Source organism: Carcharodon carcharias, chromosome 3 (assembly GCF_017639515.1).
Source record: "Carcharodon carcharias isolate sCarCar2 chromosome 3, sCarCar2.pri, whole genome shotgun sequence".
Classification (NCBI taxonomy): domain Eukaryota; kingdom Metazoa; phylum Chordata; class Chondrichthyes; order Lamniformes; family Lamnidae; genus Carcharodon; species Carcharodon carcharias.
Genome location: NC_054469.1, coordinates 205284772 through 205305985, shown reverse-complemented (window position 1 = coordinate 205305985; position 21214 = coordinate 205284772). Strand labels below are relative to the sequence as shown.

The window sequence follows — 21214 nt, the reverse complement described above, 5'->3', positions numbered from 1 at the left end:
TTAACACCACTTATCCCCACCCACCCCCCACCTTGCCACAACCCCCAACCCTGGCCTTATCTGTCAGTCCAGGCTCCTCAGCATTGGCGACCACTTGTATTCCCAGCAGTGGCAACCGGTGATGCTGCTGCTGCTCGGACTCCTGGGGCTGCCAGACAATCCGTTTGGCCAGCAGCTCTCTAAGGTGGGACTTTCTCCTGAGAAAGGGGCAGAATCCTCACCTTGAAGCAATTAACTCTGCTCCCAGCATTAAATTGCTGTGGGCCAGCCGTAGCGATGATGGGCAGATTCCACCTGAATCTTTTAGCCAGGGGACCACGGTGCCCCATAAAATCCAGCCAATGGATTAAGCTCGAACACATCTATGTTGCTGCTGTAGGCAGAAACACATGGAGAAATTATAGCCCAGTTAAAACTCTCTGATAGCAAATGGGGCAGCTGTTGGCATGGACATCTCATTCTGGCCAACATAGTTTTGGAACTGATGATTCAGGAAAAAGAGTGGACTTTCAGTCAGCAAAAGCGACAGATAGTGTCACTTAAAAGTGACTCTGAAAGTGCCAAATCCATGTATACCAGTGGAAACAACTTTTTCAAGCTATGGGAGCATGGCAAGAAACCATCCACAAAGACACCTCATATTTTGAGGCACGTTATGTTGCTTGATGTTGAGTATAAACGCCAGCTGAGGAAATTTCACCTGACGAATCAGAATTCCCAAACTGGTATGTTGGGAAGGCACTGTTCAATCTGTGGATGCTCACCTCCAGAAAAAAATAGGTCTCATCAGTTATCAAAGAACTCGCTACAAAAATTGAGATGATATTCTGTCTGTTTGTCTTGAGATCAAAGGGTGAACCATGATCCCATCACTGCATAACTGCAGCTCATGACTAGGTAAATAGGAGTATAGGAAATAGAAGCAGGAGACCATTTCGCCCCTCGAGCCTGTTCCGCCATTGAACTAGATCACAGCTGGTCTTTACCTCAGTGCCATTTTCTTGCACTATCCCCATACCTCTTGATACCTTTACTACCTGGAAACCTATCAATCTCTGTCTTGGGTATACTGAATGACTGAGCCTCCACAGCCCTCGGAGGTAGAGAATTCCAAAGATTGATTCCAGTGATAGCCCTTAATCTTATGTCAACAGATAGAATTAAATATCAAACACTGATTTTTTTTTTCTGTGCTTGATTCACTGAGTGAAGAAATTCCTCACCATTTAAGTCCTAAATAGCCTACCTTTTTATTTTCAGACTGCCCCCTCTGGCTCTAAACCCTCCCAGGGGAAGTATTCTTCCCGCATCCAATCCTTTCAAACCCTGTAAGGATTTTGTATACTTCAAAGTGATCACCTCCTATTCTTCTAAATTATTCTGCAAAACCTTTGTGACATTCACTGAACTCACTGAAATAAAATTACTCAACTTAGGCCCAGGTTTTCACTCCTGGGTCAGGTGCACAGACTCGGGAGAATTCCCGGCTCTGTGACTCCAACCTTTAAAAAAAGGCCACCCAAAGAGCCAATTTTCATTCGGGGTCGGGGGGGGCGGGGACAGGCTGGAATAGGAATTGGGTCCACCACCCTTAGCACGAGTGTGGAGGCTGCTGCGTGCAGAGGTGGGCCGAGTGGGACGCCTACTTCTGTGCTCCGGCATTTTATTGAATTCTATATATATAAAAAAAAGTATTAAAACAAAAAACAATCCTCGAGCCAAAAAGTTGTTTCCACTTTGAGTCACTTTCCAGCTGCCATCCCTCACCCCACCAAGACACTCCTCATATCCCATCCATGCCAACCTATGCCATCTCATGCCCCTTACCCATGGCTTCTCATACCCCTGTGCCAACACATGTCCCTTCACTGACCCTGCTATGGCACCTCATACCCATATACCCCTATGCCAACACATGTCCCTCCACTGACCCTGCCATGGCACCTCATATCCATATATCCCCATGCCAACCCATGTCCCCACCCACCACCCTTTGCCCTTACCTGCTCCATACCAACTCACCTAGTCTCCACCTTGGGCAAACCTCATGAGCATGCTCACATAAAATAAAAGTTATGTGTCCATTGATGACGTCACGATTTTAAACAAGAAAACACTCTCATTGATTAAAAACCATTCAATACCTAGAAATTTCTTCAACTACGGTAATCTCTTATGAAAACAAATATTTCTATTCTCTAACCACTTGTAGTTGTCAAAATGCTCACTTAACAGGCACGCCACTGTGATGGTGTTAGTTTGTAAAATCCGTCATTGCAGCACAAATCCTATCACGAAAGTCCTCAGGCTATGTCAGCAGACTGAAATGAAATATCAAGCACTGATTTTTTTTTTACTCTCTTTAAATTTAAAGCCCAGCAGAATTAAATCTATTGACAGCTTTGATAGCTCCACTGAGTTCTGGCAATTTGACAACTTTGACATTTCCACGAGTTTATACACTTTGCACAATCATATTTACTTTTAACAATCCTAAAGGATCACTTACCTCTCCCGCAGGGTGCCTTAGCTTTCCTCAAAGGGTGCCTTACCTCTCTCAAAAGTGTCCCAGGACCATACCCAAAGGGATACTGTACCTCTCCAAAGGAGTAGCCTGGCTATCCAAACAAGTCTACCAAGTTCAGAGCAGCTCTTATCTGGTCTAATCTGCACACGCTGGGTTTCACACTCCTGGCCTACCAAAATCCCACTTCAGGGGAGGCAGCTGGTTCCTTAAATGGTTGGCTGCCTCTGGAAAATGTGCATGTGCAAAGCTCAGCCCAACACCAGAGTGGGAAATGCCATCTTTGGGAGTGGGGCTTAGGATTTTCAGCCATTTAAATTGGCTTAGTTGTAGGAGGCAGAGGCTGATGACAGAAGGATGCTTTAGTGACTGGAAGCCAGTGTCCAGTGGCGTACCACAGGGATCCATGCTCGGTGCCCTATTATTTGTCATTTATATAAATGACATAGTTGACTATGTGGGGGGGTAGGATTAGTAAGTTTGCAGATGACACAAAGATTGGCCGGGTAGTTAACAGGGAAGTTGAGTGTCATGGGCTACAGGAAGATATAGATGGGATGGTCAAATGGGCAAATAAATGGCAGATGGAATTTAACCCTGAAAAGTGTGAGGTGATACCCTTTGGAAGGAGTAATTTGACAAGGAAGTATTCAATGAATGGCATGACACTAGGAAGTTCTGAGGAACAAAGGGACCTTGGCATGTGTGTCCATTGATCTCTGAAGGCAGAGGGGCATGTTCATGGGGTGGTGAAGAAGGCATATGGGATACTTGCCTTTATCAATCGAGGCATAGATTACAAAAGTAGGGAGGTCATGTTGGAGTTGTATAGAACCTTTGTGAGGCCACAGCTGGAGTACTGTGTGCAGTTCTGGTCGCCACATTATAGGAAGGATGTGATTGCACTGGAGGGTGTGCAGAGGAGGTTCACCAGGATGTTGCCTGGGATGAAATGTTTAAGTTATGAAGAGAGGTTTGATAGACTTGTGTTGTTTTCGTTGGGGCATAGAAGACTGAGGGGTGACCTGATCGAGGTGTACAAGATTATGAGGGGCATGCACAGGGTGGATAGGGAGCAGCTGTTCCCCTTAGTCGAAGGGTCAGTTACAAGGGGGCACAAGTTCAAGGTAAGGGGCAGAAGGTTTAGGGGGGATGTGAGGAAAAACTTTTTTACCCAGAGGGTGGTGATGGTCTGGAATGCACTGCCTGGGAGGGTGGTGGAGGTGGGTTGCCTCACATCCTTTAAGAAGTACCTGGATGAGCACTTGGCATGTCCTAACATTCAAGGCTATGAGCTAAGTGGTGGTAAATGGGATTAGGTATGTAGGTCAGGTATTTCTCACGTATCGGTGCAGACTCGATGGGCCGAAGGGCCTCTTCTGCACTGTGATTCTGTGATTTATGCTATTTTCGCCATGGTGGAGAGCCTCTCTGTCATGGCAAAAATCTAGGCCTTAGAGTTTGTTGCCCCTTAGAATGGCAAACATCTTTATCGAAAGGAAAGACCTACAAAACTTTTCTTATCTTTGAAAACAAGTCCTTCTAAAGCTTTTTGTAAAAGAATGAGGCCATTCAGCACAATCAGTTTGTGTGGGCAAGAGGGAGGTAAATTTTGGAAGAATGAACAAGGATTGGGAATAAACACTTAAAGGAAATGTACTAATAGGTGTGGACGAATAGAGAGAGCTAGTGGATAATTTAGCTAATTCCCTGAAAGTCCGGGTGACAGTAAATGGGATTATAAGAAACGCGAAGCATTACGGATTTTATAATTAGGGACATAGAGTCCAAGAGGAAAGAGATAATGATGAACTTAAATGTGTAAACATTTAAAATGGAGGAAGATGCGGGCTACAAGGATAGTGTGGGGCAGTGGGATTAATTTTGGATTGCTCTGGCAAAGAGCTGACACAGACACAGTGGGTCAAATGACCTCCTTCTGTAAGTACTCAGCAGGTCTGGCAGCATCGGCGGAGAAGAAAAGAGTTGACGTTTCGAGTCCTCATGACCCTTCAACAGAACTGGGTGAATCCAAGGAGAGGGGTGAAATATAAGCTTATATTTCACCCCTCTCCTTGGATTCACCCAGTTCTGTTGAAGGGTCATAAGGACTCGAAACATCAACTCTTTTCTTCTCTGCCGATGCTGCCAGACCTGCTGAGTTTTTCCAGGTAATTCTGTTTTTGTTTTGGATTTCCAGCATCCGCAGTTTTTTGTTTTTATCTCCTTCTGTAAGTGCCCTGTAGTTCCGCAATTTGACTGTTTTGCATTGCTATACCTTTTTTGCACCATTAGTATGTTTTAATTGGTATTAATAGTTTAACCTTTATGTTTTTAATATATTATGATTTACATAGATGCATGATGCGGAATCCAGAAATGAAATCCTGCATCTGAGTGACCAGCCTGGCAAGGGAAGATTGTAGAGGTCCTTGATTCCAATGCAGAGGATGCTTGTGCAAGAATGGATAGTGTGTGCCAGCCTGGGTCACAGCAACAAGTGTCAATCATATCAACCCACTCCTTTACTAAGTTGCTGAAGTTTCACCGAGAGGTTTTGGTTGGTTGCATCAAGAACACAGAGTGTGTCCTGAACAACTTGATAAAACATGAATACATTTCCAATGAAGAGGCTGAATTGTCACAGCAGCATCCTACACAAGCAGCTAAGGTAATGACTCCATGCACCACAGCTCAAATGTCTGTGTAGAGATCTGGGTGAATCCAAGAGAGGGCCTAGGTCTGGCAGGGGTAGCATCAAGATCCTACAGTATTTTGAGACGGTACCCTGAATCTTGGAGCACGGGAGATGGTTCTGGCTACACTGGTGACAGAGGTTCTGGAGCAAGTACTGGGATTACAGGGGGAGGGGTACAGGAATCTGTGAGCATTGACAAGGATGAGTGTCTGGGTGTATTGGGCATATTTTTTAAATCAGAGAGCACTGGGACCACGTGTTAGGGATTTGTGAGCACAGAAGGGAGTGGGAGGCCTTGCAGTTGATTTAATTGGAGAACTAAATCATATGGGTTGTAAAACTGACAGAGACCCAAGCCCCCTCCATGCCTGGTGGATGGCTTAGGCTAAAACTATCCCAATAATACATGATATAAGAAAAAAATAAAGCTTTGAAAATTCAATCTTCAGTTTCCTTAAAACTGAAGAACTTCTCAGATGCTCACAGAATGAGGAGACATATCCATGTATATCTTTCAATGGCATGCAGGGTAAATTCTGCAAACCACACTAGTTAGAATACACAAATGTGATTGGTGGCTCCGTACATCCGTCGTAAGGTAAAAATATCCATTTGAGGCACAAATCTTTGGAAATAGTCAGAGGTATTGAACAAAGAGCTTTGATGAAGAAATTAAAATCCAAGAAAGGCAAGTCAGTGCGTAAAACTAACCATACTGTTGGATCATAAGACCATAAGACATAGGAGCAGAAATTAGGCCATTCAGCCCATCGAGTCTGCTCCGCCATTCAATCATGGCTGATAAGTTTCTCAAACCCATTCTCCTGCCTTCTCCCCGTAACCTTTGATCTCCTTACCAATCAAGAACCTATCTATCTCGGTCTTAAATATACTCAATGACCTGGCCTCCACAGCCTTCTGTGGCAATGAATTCCATAGATTCACCACTCTCTGGCTAAAGAAGTTTCTCCTCACCTCTGTTCTAAAAGGTCTTCCCTTTACTCTGAGGCTGTGCCCTCGGGTTCTAGTCTCTCCTACTAATGGAAACATCTTCCCCACATCCACTCTATCCAGGCCTGTCAGTATTCTGTAAGTTTCAATCAGATCCCCCCTCATCCTTCTAAACTCCATCGAGTATAGACCCAGAGTTCTCAAACGTTCCTCATATGTTAAGCCTTTCATTCCTGGGATCGTTCTCGTGAACCTCCTCTGGACCCATGAGGTTGAGTCAAATGAGGGACTGCTGTGCTCTGCAGCCCACTAGGACCTGGGTTGAGACTCCAAACTCACTGCGCCCTTACTATCAGATTGATTTATGAATCCTGGTGAATGTCTGCGACATCCATTACGATGTAACGTGCTTTCTTTTAGGTTCGAAAAATATTGGATCTGGTTGAGAGCAAAGGCGAAGAAACAGCAGAATATTTCCTACACATTTTGTACCAGGCCAGTGAGGTTTACACCAACCTTAGCCCATGGCTGAAAGAAATACAGTATCAGCCATCAGAACACATACTGACCAAACCAGTAATTATCACAGACGCCAGTAAGTATTTCTTCCACATATCCAATCAATTAATTAATTATAAATTTTTCTTCCTTTCAGCTTTTTCCATTGTACATCCTGAGGTAAACCTGTCTCACTGTAATTAAACCTTCCCCCTGGTGGTGATATGGCAGGGCACAAAAGTGTTACTGCAGCCTAACAAGTTTGCATGAGCAGTTTGCTATAAACAGAGATATGGGAATTTGTAACACAGATACAAAATTAAGGACAGAATATGCGATTTTCAAATGGAAACTTAACTATTTATGTTCCCTGGTCCAATTATGCCTTGCCCTCTAAATCCGCTCCTCCTACCTCACCTGAAGATTACACGTGGCTTGACTTTTATTTGCAACACAATAGGAGATTGGCTAGATTATTATTAATTATACAACACTTTGAACAATTAGTGCTCGAATCTTCTGGATTATATGCATCTTTCTTTTACTCCCTTGGTTTTCTTCTTGTCAACGTCTGTGTAAAAGGAAGAAACAAAATTTACAATTTGTACCTTATTAATATTTCCTTGTAATTTCCACTGCTGCCACCTGTCTGTGAACTTGCTTGTGTTCTGATCACTATTGGAGAGTGTCTAAGAAAGACCAAGGGAGAATGATGAACACAGAAGGGTTCTTTCCAAGAACAATATTTATTTCAAACCATACCCCTAAGGTGAAATTTGGGAGATATTGCATTGAATTATGTAGGATATACAGCACAAGAAGAGGCCATTCACCCCATCTGGTCTAACCACCATTAATGGTCCACATTAGCCCTCCTTTATCCCTCTTCATCTAACCCTATCAGCATATCTTTCTGACCTTTACTCCTCATGGACTTATCTAGCTTCTCCTTAAATACATCTATGCCACTCACCTCAACTACTTGTGGTAGCAAGTTTCACATTCATACCATTCTTCGGGAAAAGATTTATTTGAAACTGTTTTACAATTATAGGCCCTAGTTTTGGACTTCCTAGAAATGGAAACGTTTTCTCTTCGTTTCCCTTTCACTCGATCCTTCAGCATTCTCTTTTCTATAGTAAAAGTCCCAACCTGTTCAGCCTTTTACTGATAGATTTTATCTCTTAGTACTGGTCCCAACAGTTGTCTGAAGTGGTATACGATAAGTAGGCCTGTTTGGATGATTACAGTTACAGAGTAAAAACCAGTTGTAATAACTTTTCATTTTTTTTTCAGTCTCTCAGTACATTCAAAAGATTAAACATGATCTACGGCAGGACACAAAGTTCGTCACTTCCTACGTCCAGAAAGAAGACATCTTGTTGGATGATACTTACACTGAGACTCTTATGGAATTAATCAACGCGGTCAATGAAACCAAAGGAAGCATTTCACACTTAGATGATTTGTTCAATGATACTGGAGTCATCAATGAAGATGCAGAAACAGTGTTTGTAACTGGTGATGCTGGGGTTGGTAAGACCATTCTGCTCAAGAGACTTCAGAACTTGTGGTCCAAAGGGGAGCTCTGTGCTGATGTTAAATTCTTCTTCAAATTTAGATGTCGAATATTCAATAGCTTTAAGGAGGAAGATAAGATCTCTCTCCGAGATCTACTATTCAAATACAACTGTTACCCTGATAAAGATGCCGATGAGATATTCAGCTACATCCGACAACACCCAGCTTCTGTTCTCTTCACACTGGATGGGTTTGATGAAATTAATGTTGACTGTGACCTTAATGATATCCCTGACATCTCCTCGCCCTTTGACCCCACACATCCTGTGGCCCTGTTGATGAATCTTCTCCGAGGAAAGTTATTAAAATGTTCCAAAAAAATATTGACAGCACGAACTGGTACAAATCTACCATTGAGAATGGTGAGAAAGAGAGTGACACTGAAGGGGTTTTCCAAGGACCATTTACTGCAGTATTTGAAGAGGTTCTTCAAAAATAAACCCCTCCAAACCTCGGTTTTGACCCAGCTGGAGGCAAATCCTCACCTGTGCAGTTTATGCTCAGTGCCGTTGTTTTGCTGGATTATATTTAAATGTTACGAACACTTTCAGTCCGAGTCTAGTTCCCAGCAGTTGTTGGAATATGTCACGTTGACTGACATTTACCTGTTGATGTTAGAGGTTTTCCTAAACCGTTCTTCCAAAACAGGATTGAACAAAAGAAACAATAGTCAAAGTGAGACATTCAAAGCAAAGAAGGATGCACTAATGAGATTGGGCAAATTGGCAAAAGAGGGGATTGAAAACAGCAACTTCATCTTCAGTCAGGAGCAAATCACAGCGGCTGACATCTCAGAGGAGGATTTACAGTTGGGCTTTGTCAAGAATACGGGACATTACGATGGATGTGGGAGCCAATCAACATATGAGTTCCTTCATTTGACTCTCCAGTCATTCTTTGCTGCATTTTCCTTGGTTGTGGATGAGAAAATCAGTGCAATGGAAATCATTAGGTTTTTTGCCACATGTGATAGCTACTTGACTGGAGCCCGGGCCAATGTTCTTTTGTTAAGATGTTTGGGCTATAACACACACCACAGAAAGGACCCATTTGAAACGAATGAACATTTGCAGTTCACTACACTTTTCCTCTGCGGCCTATTGTCTAAAGCTAAGAGGGATTTATTCAAGCATTTGGCTTCCACAGGAAGTGTCCAAAGGAAACGGTCAGCGCTCAAGGCCTACCTCGCCGACTGTGTAAAGTCACACTTAAAAAATCTTCCTCAAGCGCCATTTGAAGAATTTTCTAAAGTGCAAGCCTTGCCCCGTTTTGTCTGGCTGATGCGCTACATTTTTGAAACCCAGAGTGAAGCAGTAGCCAAACTTGCAGCTAAGGGGATTTGTGCTGATTATATCAAGCTCACCTTTTGCAATGCTTTCTCTGCCGACTGCAGTGCAATTGCAAATATTTTGCGCCATCGTAAAAAATCAATTGCACTTGAATTGGACAACAATAATATCAATGACTATGGAGTGAAAGAGCTAATTCCTTGTTTTGATAAACTCACAGTGGTTAGGTATGTTTTCAGAGATTCTCTTCCATTCTTCATCAAAGTATTAGTTGTGTCATTCGGATAGAAGGGAAAGGAAGAAAGAACGTGCGCCTTTCAGGATGTCAGGACATCCCAAAGTGCTTCACAGCCAATTAAGTACTTCTGAAGTGTAGCCATTGTTGTAATGTAGGAAAACATGGCAGGCAATTTGCACAGACCAAACCCCCACTAACAGCAGAATGATAAACTACCAGGTATCTGTTTCTTTTTTTAAATATTGTTGGTTGAGGGATAGAAATTGGAAGGACACCATTGAGAACTCCCCTGGTCATCTTCAACATAGTGCTCGGTAACCTTTTATGTTCACTGATGACATCTTGGAGGTGGTGGGGGGGCCTCAATTTACCAGCTCATCTGAAGGACGGCACCTTCAGCTGCATAGTATATTCTTTGAAGGAATTTGCATTTATTTAGCATCTTCTGCATCCTCCAATATGTCCCAGGATACATTACAGATAATTAATTACTTTGGAACTCTAGTCACTGTTGTCCTATAGGTAAATGTGGCATTTGATTTTACACAGCGAGGCCCCGCAAACAGTGAAACTAATGTCAAGTTAATCTGTCTTAGTAGTGAGGAGAATGATGGCCACCTAAGCAGGCAAATGGGGCCTCAGTTTAACAGTTCATCCCAGAAGTGTTGATGAACCACCCACACAATACTGTACTGAAATGTCAGACTAGATTATCCATTCAAGTCTCTGGAGTATGGTTTGAATGCACAACCTCTGTCTCAGGGGAGAGATTGCCAGCTCTGAGCCAGGTTGATAGACAAAGGCTCTTTCCATCTCACATGTTAAAGGTGCACGCTTTGAGAACTGAAACATCATTTTTCAACAAAGTGAGTTAAGTCACAGAATCATGCATGACAGAAGGAGGCCTTTTAACCCATTGCATCTGTACCAGTTCTTTGAAAGGGCTGTCCATTTAGAGCCAATCCCCTACTCATCCCCCATAGCCCTTCTAACGTTTCTTTTTCCAGTACAGTTTTATATCCAACCGCCTTTTGAAAGTTACTTTTCAATCTGTTTCCACCAACATTTTGGGTAGTGCATTCCACATGATAGCTACTTGCTGAGTTTAAAAAAAAAATCCTCAGCTCCTTTCTGGGTTCTGTTGCCAGCTATATCTTTTGGCTTTCAACCCTCTGTCAATGGAAACAATTTCTCTGTCTACCAAAATTCTACCCAATTTTGAACACCTCCATAAAATCTCTCTTTGCCCTTCTCTTGCGCAATTCCACATTCTGGCTTTTCTGCTCTTCCTGAGGAAACTAAGAATCAGAACATGAGGGTAGATTTGAGTAGAAGGTGCTAAGTTTGAAATCCAATGTGACCTTTGACGAGGTTAATGCCTCAGGTGAGCAAAAGCATTCCTCCATGCCCTTGTTCCTCCCTATTTCTGTAACCTCCTTGAGCCCTCCAACCACCCGAGACCTCTTTTTCCATTTCTGACTTCTTGTGTCTCCCTGATGTCAGTTGCCTCACAATTGGCAGTCATGCCTTTAGCTCTCTAGGTTCTGAGCTCTGAGATTCTTCCAAAAACTTCTCCACCTTTCCCTCTTTCTGTAAGACGTTCCATAAAACCTATCTCTTTGCCCAAACTTTGACCACCTGTCCTACTTTTTCTTTCATTGTCAATTTTTGTCTGATTCTACTCTTGTGACATGCATTATAAACACAAGTTGTTATTTTGAAGGACCAACAACAAAATGAGGAGGAACTGTGAAAATAAGTATTCTGTGATTTATTTCACTTCTATAGCACTAGTGTACACTGTTATTGTGTATATATACGTACTCAGGAAAATACTTTGGTACTGTTATTTGAATAGAAAATAATTGGAAAGAAGTGAAGAATATTCAGAATGCTAAGGAGGAAGACATGAGGATTGGATAGATATGTTTACAAACAATCTTGATTCAAAACAGAATTTTGTATTTTACTGACTTGCTCATAATCCTATGCATTACAGGAGGGATGCACCTATAAACTTAACAATTTCTCAGCCATCTCAAGTTGTTGGGTCAGAACAGCCACTTTATGTTACATCATGGCTGTAAAAATAGGAACAATAATGGGTGAAGACTTAAGGACCAGTTAACATGAAGGATACGTTGCAGTCTTTCTCTGACACGTGGAGTGAAATATTCGCTCAGAATTCCTTCATGTCCAAAATTTACTATGGAATACACTCATTTGCCTGCCTTCCTTAAAGAATGTAATCATTAGTGATAATTAAGTTAACCATCCAACACTCTCAGATCCTGACAAAAAATACTGCAATTTGGGAAGTAGAGTTAACTGGGGCATTGGAGCTTTGCTGAAGTGTGCACTCTAAAAATGAGAGATGCAAAGTAGAGCTGCTATAGCACCACCACTGTCAAGAGGGCGTTATTACAGCACAACAAATTTATAGAATCAAATGCCATTACAAATATGGACAAAGAAATTTGCTTATAATAGAAAAGAATGACACAGGAATATATCAATTAAGTCACATTACTGTTTGCCAGAGCTTGCTGTGCACAAATTGATTACTGCATTTTCTACATTGTAAGACAGGCTACACTTCAGAAGCACTTCTTGGTTGTAAAGTGTTTTGAGATATGCTGAGATATTCAAAGGCACTATATAAATGCAAGTCTTTCTTTACATTCTTATCTAATACATCGTCAGACTATTGTTTTATTGTTATATACAATATTTGCCCACACAAATACATATATCATTGCAGTAAAGCTTTTAAAGATAGGTATTGGGTGTATGTCTACAAACAATCATGGAATGTTTGTAGCACAGAAGGAAGCCATTTGGCCTGTTATGCCTGTGCCGGTTCTCTGCAACAGCAAATCAGCTGTCCCACTGCCCAGCCCTTTCGCCACAGCCCTGCAAATTTTATCTCTTCAGGTGCTTATCCAATTCTGTTTTGAAAGCTACAATTGAATCTGTCTCCCCCACACTCTCAAGCAGTGCATTCCAGATCCTAACAACTCGTTGCGTAAGAAAAGTCTTTTCTTGTCACTGTTGGTTCTTTTGTTATTCACCTCATAGCTATGTCCTCTGGTTCTCAGCCCTTCTGCCAATGGGAACAGTTTCTCTTTCTGTACTCGGTCTGGACACCTCATGATTTAGAACACTTCTATCAAATCTCCTCTCAACCTGCTCCTCCTTGTGGAGAACAGCTCCAGCTTCTCCAATCTATCCACATAACTGAAGTCCCTAATCCCTGGAACGATTTTCATAAATCTTCTGTGCATTCTCACTAATGGCTTCACATCCTTCCTAAAGTGTAGTGCCCAGAAATACTGAACACAAACTCCAGTTGTAACTGAACCAGTATTTTATAATGGTTTTTCATAACTTCCCTGCTTTTGTACACTGTGCATCTAGTTATAAAACTCAGGATCATGTGTACATTTTAACTACTTTCTCAACTCCCCCTGCCACCTTGAACAATTTGTCCACATGAACCCCCAGGTCTCTTTGTTCCTCCACCCTCCTTTAGAACTGCAGCCTTTATTTTGTATCACCCCTCCTCATTCTTCCTAATAAAATGTATCACTTCACACCTTTTTGCATTAAATTTCAGCTGCCATGTGTCCACCCATTGTTGCCTCATCTGTACACCTAAGTCTAGGTCATTAATATATATATCAAAAAAACAACCATTCACCACTACTCTCTGTTTCCTGTTGCTCAGCCAACTTTGTATCCATGCTGCCAGAGACCCTTTTATTCCATCAACTTCAGCTTTGCACTTTATCTAATGTGTTTTGGAAATCTGTACACTACATCAACCACAGTACCTTCATCAAACTTCTCTTATAACTCATCAAAAAAAACTCAACCAGTTTAGATAAACACGATTTGCCTCTAACAAATCCATGCTGGCTTTCTTCAATTATTCCTCACTTGCCCAAATGATTGTTAATTTTGCCCTGGATCATTGTTTCTGAGAGCTTTCCAATCGCTGAGGTTAAACTGACTGAGCTGTAGTTGCTGGGTTTATCCTTACTACCATTTTTAGAACAAAGGTAGCATTTGCAATTCTCTAGTCCTTTAGCACCACCCCTGTATCTAAAGAGAGTTGGAAGATTATGCCTACTGCTTCTGCAATTTCCAGCCTTATTTCCCTCAGTATCCTTGATGTATCCCATCCAGTCCTGGTGACTTAGCAACTTTTAGCCCATCCAGTGCCTGAACTGCCTCCTGTTCTCCTGTTGCACTATGACTTCAGAAACATTTTCATCCTTGGTAAAGAAAGACACAAAGTACTCATTTAATACCTCAGCATGTCCTCTTTCTCCATGTATAGGTCCCCTTTTTGGCCTCTATCCTCTTACTATCCTTTTGCAATTTGTATGCCTGTAGAAGACTTTTGGGGCTCCCTTTTATGCTAGCTACCATCTCTTCTCATCACTTTGCATCTCTTTATTCCCTTTTTCACTTCCCCTCTTTTGAAATTCAGCCTAGTTCTCACCCTTGTATTATCAACCTGACATCTGTCATATACCCCTTTTTCTGCTCCATCTCTATCAATTTTGTCATCCAGGGAGTTCTGGATTTGCTGCCTTACCTTTCCTCTTCATGGGTATCTTGTCTGCAACCAAACCATCATCTCTGTAAATGCGTCCCATTGTTCCATTACAGTTTGATTTCATTTGATCCCAGTTGACTTGTGCAAGATCTGGTCTCATGCCACTGAAATTACCCTCCGCCAAATTTTTACCCTAGATGGCTACATGTCCTTTTTCATAGCTAACTTAAACCTTTTAACACATTGAACACTGTTCCCTGAAGGTTCCCCTTACTGTCATTTGATCCAATTGACCCACCTTATTCCCCAGAATCAGATCCAGCTTCCATGTTGGACCAGATGCACACTGAACAAGAAAATTCTCTGGAACACACTTCAAAACTCATCCCTCCACCTTTCTGCATGCTACACTATTGTGATCCCAGTCTAGATTGGGGTAATTATAGTCCTCCATTATCACTGCTCTATAATTTTTACACCTCTGTAATTTCCCTGCAAATTTGCTTCTCTGTATCTTTCCCACTAGTTGATGGCTTATAGAATATACCCTAATATAATAGACCCTCTATTGTTTCTTAGCTGTAATCAATAGATTCTGTTCTGCTCCCTTCTTGGATGTTGTCTCTCTCCAGCACTGTTATGTTCTCCTTAATAAATACCACCACCCCTTTATTTCCTTCCCTATGTTTCCTGAATATCTTGTATACACCAATACTTAATACCTATTCCTGCCCTTTTTGAGACGGGTCTCTGTTATTGCCACAACATTGTATTCCCATGTGGTTATCTACACCTTATTTATCATTCTTTGAAAGTTTACGTACATGCACAGTAAACCTAATTTAGACCTAATTGCATTCTCTTCTACTCTGACCCCACCTTAATTCCTTACTATTTCTTCTTCTAGTGAAATCAGTCTCTCCCAATCCTTTGTGCACCTTGTTTCTCTTTTCTATTGCTACGTCCTGATTCTCACCCCCCCCCCCCCCTATCAGGTTAGTTTAAACCTTCTCCAAAAGCCACATGAAGACATTCATTGTGGCTTTGTTGAAGTGCAATCTGACCAGCCAGTATAGGTTCCTTCTGTTATGGAACCAGTCCCAATTTCCCAGGAATCTAAAGCTCTCCCTCTTTCACTATCTCTCCGGCCACGCGTTCATCTGCTCTTTCCTTCTATTTCTATGCAGGCAGTAACGCGTAGATTACTAGCTTTGAGGTCCTGCTTGCTAGTTTCCTTCATAGCTCCCTTAAACCTGCCTGCAGGGCATCATCCCTCTTTCTACCTATGCTGTTGGTACTGATATGAACCACGACCCTGACTGTTCACCCTTGCCTCTCAAAGTGCACTTTAGCCACTCAGCGACATCTTTGACCCTTGCATCGAGGAAGAACCTAACATCCTGGATTCACGTCTGCAGCTGCAGAATCTGTTTTTTTGATAATCAAATCCCAACTCCATTGCTTTTCCAATTTCCCCCTGCCTGTGTGTAGATGAGCTACCCGTGGTGCCGTGCACTTGGCTCTGGCTGCACTCCACAGAGGAAGCATCATCTTCACTCGTATGCAGGACTGAATGCTGGCTGGAGAGCGAGATGCACTCTGGGGATTCCTGCACTGCCTGTCTGGTCCTCCCTGACTGCCTGGCAGCCACCCATTTCCTCTTTCTCTGTAGCTCCTTAAGCTGCGGTATGACCATATCAGAAATGTGTTATTCACATGGCTGTCAGCCTGACGGATGCATCACATCTTTATCCAATGTGTCAAAGTAGCCAAATTAAATAATTAATATGAAATGGTCAGCAATGCTTCTTTATTTGACATTCTGCCAGACTATCAATATGTGTATCTGCTTCTTTGATGCAATTGTCCCCCAGCCTTCTAACCCCACTTTAGCTGAAGACTTGATCTTCACATCTCATGTGCAGTGTGATTGGCTAGTTATTGCTAAGCTATCATAACTTTATTTGTCTTTTCTGTGTGATGTATCTTGTTCACTCTAATGTGTCCTTTGTCATTAAACTCAGATTGAGTGTAAATCAGGTCACAGATGATGGAGCCAAGGTACTGGCTGAAGAACTCACAAAGTACAAAATTATTAAAATCCTTGGGTAAGTGGTGAGTAAATATATTTTTTGCACAATGAATATACAACATTATGTGTAATCATTCTGTGAATTATGGTTGTTGGCCCTGAAGACCCTCCGGGCCTACTGAGCAGCCGTGGAGTTGGATCCCTTTCAACCGCGACCTCTGCACAGCCAGGCGGAGTAGTTGAGGGTCAAGATAAGGTCATCTGCGCGTGAAGGGAAGAAGTAGGTACTGTAGGTTTTCTGGGTGGAAACTCAACTTTTCTGGGTCCTTTGGGATGTGCCTCTTGTTCCAGCTTTATCTCCTCCTGGTTCCCCAGACTGTGAGGAAATTCAGACCAGGTTGATTAAATAATCTGCCATATTGGGTGTCAGGGAAATCACTGTACATTTGTACAATGGACACTAGTTTTGAAACAGTGGCTTGTCATTGTCTGCTCCTATCCCCCCCCACACACACACACACACACACACACACACACACACACACACACACACACACACACACACACACACATACCCCCCCCCCCCCAACAATACATTGTAATACAAACATGCGAACATGTGAAAAAACTCTCTGGTCTATCCAATCTCTCCTGACAAACCACACTGACTTCTGAATCACAATATCCACACTCTCTACCACACCCTACTTGAAACCATATGATCTCCTGGGAGAAGAAAAACAACAGATAAATACTCAAGCCAATTTGGAGGGGCAGGGGTGAGGGGGTGGTACATGGGTGACATGGTGTGGTGAAATTTGAAGAATTCCTTTTTGACCTTCTTAGACAATTGGAACTATTCCACGAGATCACTCTGACCCTGATTAACATTTCACTCTTGCACAAAGTGATCTCTGCCTCCAGGCAGGGGCAGGTCCAGCTTTTGCTTTAAAGAATTCAGTAAATAATCATGATTACTCAGTACTGGATCAGAGAACCTGGCCAATAAGTTTTCTAAATTCACATTTTCCCATCGCAGTATTCGTGAGTTCCATTGAATTAATGCTGTGTTATTTATTCTCATGGGGTGCTGCTGTTGAGCTGAGTGTGAAATGTTTTGAATTGTTTTGATTTCTAAATTTTGATGTTCTGACTGTAATTGTCATCTTGTAGCACAAGTCAAAAGCCTATTTTAACACACTTTTATGTCTCAGTCTGAGAAACGGCCCTTTGTCAATAGAGTATTTTCGAGTAGCAAAATTTTTTTTCTTCAACAAATGATGAAATGTTACATTCTGAGAAACAGCACAGGCTGAGCTCATTCAGTGCACAATAATTCTGTTTTAACTATGAAAAAGACAGGCCTGAAAGACTTGCACTGCCTTTCATGGCTGCAGTGGCCTAAGTACTTCACAGGCGATGGAGTACTTTTGAAATCTAGTCACTGTTGTAACGTAGGAAATGTGGCAACCAAACACAGCAAGGTCTCAAAAACAGCAATGAAATAAATGGTCAATTAATTTGTTTTAGTGATGTTGGTTGAAAGATAAATATTGGCTAGGACTCTGGGGAGAACTCCCCTGCCCTCCTTTGAAATAGTGCCATGTGTTCCTTTACACTCATTTGAGAGGGCAGGCCCAATCCAAAAGATGGCAGCTCCGACAATGCAACACTTCCTCAGTAGTGCACAGTAGTCTCAGCCAGGATTTTCTGCTCTAGTCCCTGGAGTGGGACTTGAACCCATTACCTTCTGGCTTAAAGATATGAGTACTACCCACTGAACCACAGCTGGCAGTATAAGTTCTGTTGAAGAGTCATACGGACTCGAAACGTTAACTGTATTCCTCTCCGCAGGTGCTGTCAGACCTGCTGAGTTTTTCCAGGTATTTTTATTTTTGTTTTTGTTTTTGTTTTAAGTTTCCCGTCGTTTTTCATTATACACATCTCTTCATAACCAACATACAGCTACAAATAGTCTTGCCTCATTACTAACCCTTGCTGAAAATGACTAAGACAATGTGGAAAACTGTGAGGTCATCCACTTTGGATCCAAGAAAGACAGATCAGAATATTTTCTTAACAGTGATAAACTAGGAACTGTGGAGGAGCAGTGGAAACACTAAAAACTATTGTACAGGACCAAATAACAATCAAAATGGGTGGTGGAATGTTGGTCTCTGCCTCAGGGAAGCTGGAATACAAAAGGAGGAAGTTATGCTTTCGTTGTATCAAACTTCAACTGGAGTACTCTGTTCAGTTTTGGGCACCATCTCTCAGAAAGGGTATATTCACCTTGGAGGGCGTTCAACGCATATTCACCAGAATGATACTGGGGCATAAAGGGTAAATTATGAGGATAAGTTGCATAAATTTGGTTTGTATGTCCTTGTATGTAAAAGATTGAGGGGTAATCTAATTAAATTTAAAATGATAAGAAGCTCCTCCAGTGGGGGAATCCAGAGCAAGGGGACATGATCTTAAAATTAGAGCTAAGCCATTTAAAATTAAATCGGGAAGCACTTTTTCACATAAAGTATGTGGAAGTCTGGAACACACACTCCCAAAATGTTGTGGTTACTAGGTCAAATGAGATTTTCAAGACTGAGAGAGTTTTTAGTCAGGTAAATGTAGTAAGGGGTATGGTAATAAGGTGGGTAAATGGAGCAGAGGTACAGATCTAACTAAATGGCAGAACAGGCTCAAAGGGAAAATGGCCTACTCCTGTTCCTGTTTTGCCAACAGCTCACTGTCAGTCTCTAGTGGTAAAAAGTTTGTACTTCAGCATACAGGATCTCAGGCTTTATAAAGAGAGGCATAGAGAACAAAAGCAAGGAAGTTATGACTTTATTTCAGTTTCAACTGGATTATTGAATCCAATTCTGGGCACTTTAGGGAGGAAGTGAAAGCTTTAGAGAGATTGCAGGAAAGATTTACGAGAATGGTTTCAGGGACGAGGGACCGGGGTTGAGAGGAGTGTTCAAAGTCACGGGGAATCTGGACAGAGAAGATAGAGAGAAACTGCCCCACTGGCAAAGGGTTGAGAACCAGAGGGCACCAATTTAAGATGGTTGACAACAGCAACATGAGGGAAAGCTTTTTTTTAATGCAGCAAAAGGTTAGGATTTGGAATGCACAACCTGAAGGTGTGGTGAAGGCAGATAGGAAAGAGAATTGGATCAGCACCTGAAAAGAAAGAAATTGCAGACCTACAGGGAAAGAGCAAGGCGGAATTAGTTGGGGAATGGGACTCGATGAGTTGCTCTTACAGAGAGGCAACACCAGGCTGAATGGTTTCCTTCTGTGCTGTGACTGTTCTATGACTAACTCGCAGTTTTGGAAGCCAATGTAAAAGCAACTTAAAAGTAAGTTGTTTATTTTCTGATCATATTCCATCACGTTACTCCATTCACAAGCTCTGTGAGCTAGTGAATGATGATGCCGGAACGGAAAGATTTAAAAACTGCAGATAATAATTAATTGCCGATATATAGGTGTCACCCCACTGATGAGTCACTACTCTTAAAAAAAAGATTTGTTATTTTTCCAGCCTATACAGGAATCAGATCACTGATGTTGGTGCACGGTTTATCGCCCGAATTGTTGAAGAATGCCCATATCTGCGAACATTAAAGTAAGAAATAATATGCTGGCAGTTTATGCAAATTACTTGTACTATATTTAATGTTAATGCCAACATTGAGATTAACCAATAGCAGATTGAAACTACAGAAATACTAAGGCATGCTTTTAATGTTAGAAAAGAGATTGATTAATATTATTGCATCTCATAGTCATCGCAAAGCCCATTAAAAGAAGAGAGTTTACATTTATATAGCAAGGATCTCTCAAAGAGCCGTACGTCCAAGGAAGTATTTTTTGAAGGGTAGTCACTGTTACAATGTAGGGAAATATGGCAGTGAAGAGATAATGACCAAATAACCTACTTTAGTGATATTGATAGAGGGATAAAAACTGGTCAAGTCACCAGCGAGATCTCCCCTATTCTTCTTTGTATAATGCCATGGGACCAGCCTTTTATGAGAAGGCAGGGCAGGGTAGGGGGAGGTGGGGGGGGGTGGTTTCAGTTGTCTTAAAGACAGCCCTTATGACAGCACAGCACTCTCTCAGTGCCGCAATGAAGCTTCAGTCTGGATTCAAGTCTCTGGAGTGGAACTTGAAACCACAATTTTTTCACTCAGGCAAGTGTGCTACCACTGAGCTACAACTGAAGCACTGTTACTGCTTAGGTTAGTTTGATTATTATGAAGGTTGTAACAATGCTGCAGAATAATAATCTGTAAGTTTGTTTCTTTAAATGACTAGATAGAAATCCATGAGTTTATTCAGCAGTTGCTGTTGGCCACAAAGAGGAGAGAAAATTGTTCAACTTTATTTGATTGCAACAGTTTTGGGTTTCAGAGTCGTGAATCTGCTTAGAAAGATGATGAAGTTCTCCAGTAACTGAGTATGTTTCTCCAGTGAGTAGCTGGGCCGTTCTGAGCAGCAAGGCCACAGGTTTGATCTCTGGTCTTCGCCAAGGTGACTGATCGCAGTCAGCTAGGCCACACTTGGGGGTGGTGGTCAGGAGGGGTAGATGGTTGTTACAACTGGCTTTAACGCTCCTAGATTAAGGAGGGGAAAATTAGACAGGGTTGCCACTTCCACCTGCAGGTGCAGCCATTAGGCAAACTAGGCAGTCGCCCAGAGCAGCAAACTTTGGAGGGTGGCAAAAAACTGAATGAACTATTCATGACCCTGCATAAGTAAACAAACAGGCTTCAGCAGTGGGAATGAAAGGTCGAGAACCATTGATATACGTCCACACATACTGATGTACTC

The 21214-nt window shown here is 42.1% G+C and overlaps 1 protein-coding gene across 4 annotated transcripts in view; it reads left to right on the top strand.

Annotated features, from left to right (window-relative positions):
* The window catches only part of nod1 (nucleotide-binding oligomerization domain containing 1), a 63452-nt gene that overhangs the window by 26728 nt on the left and 15510 nt on the right, over positions 1-21214 (top strand). For all 4 annotated transcript variants that reach the window (XM_041184910.1, XM_041184908.1, XM_041184911.1 and 1 more), the window contains exons 2-6: positions 4882-5195; positions 6594-6768; positions 7968-9768; positions 16368-16451; positions 19923-20006. In XM_041184910.1, the coding sequence (XP_041040844.1) occupies positions 4989-5195; positions 6594-6768; positions 7968-9768; positions 16368-16451; positions 19923-20006 (2351 nt within the window). In that variant the 5' untranslated portion in view covers positions 4882-4988. The remainder of the gene's footprint in view (positions 1-4881; positions 5196-6593; positions 6769-7967; positions 9769-16367; positions 16452-19922; positions 20007-21214) is intronic.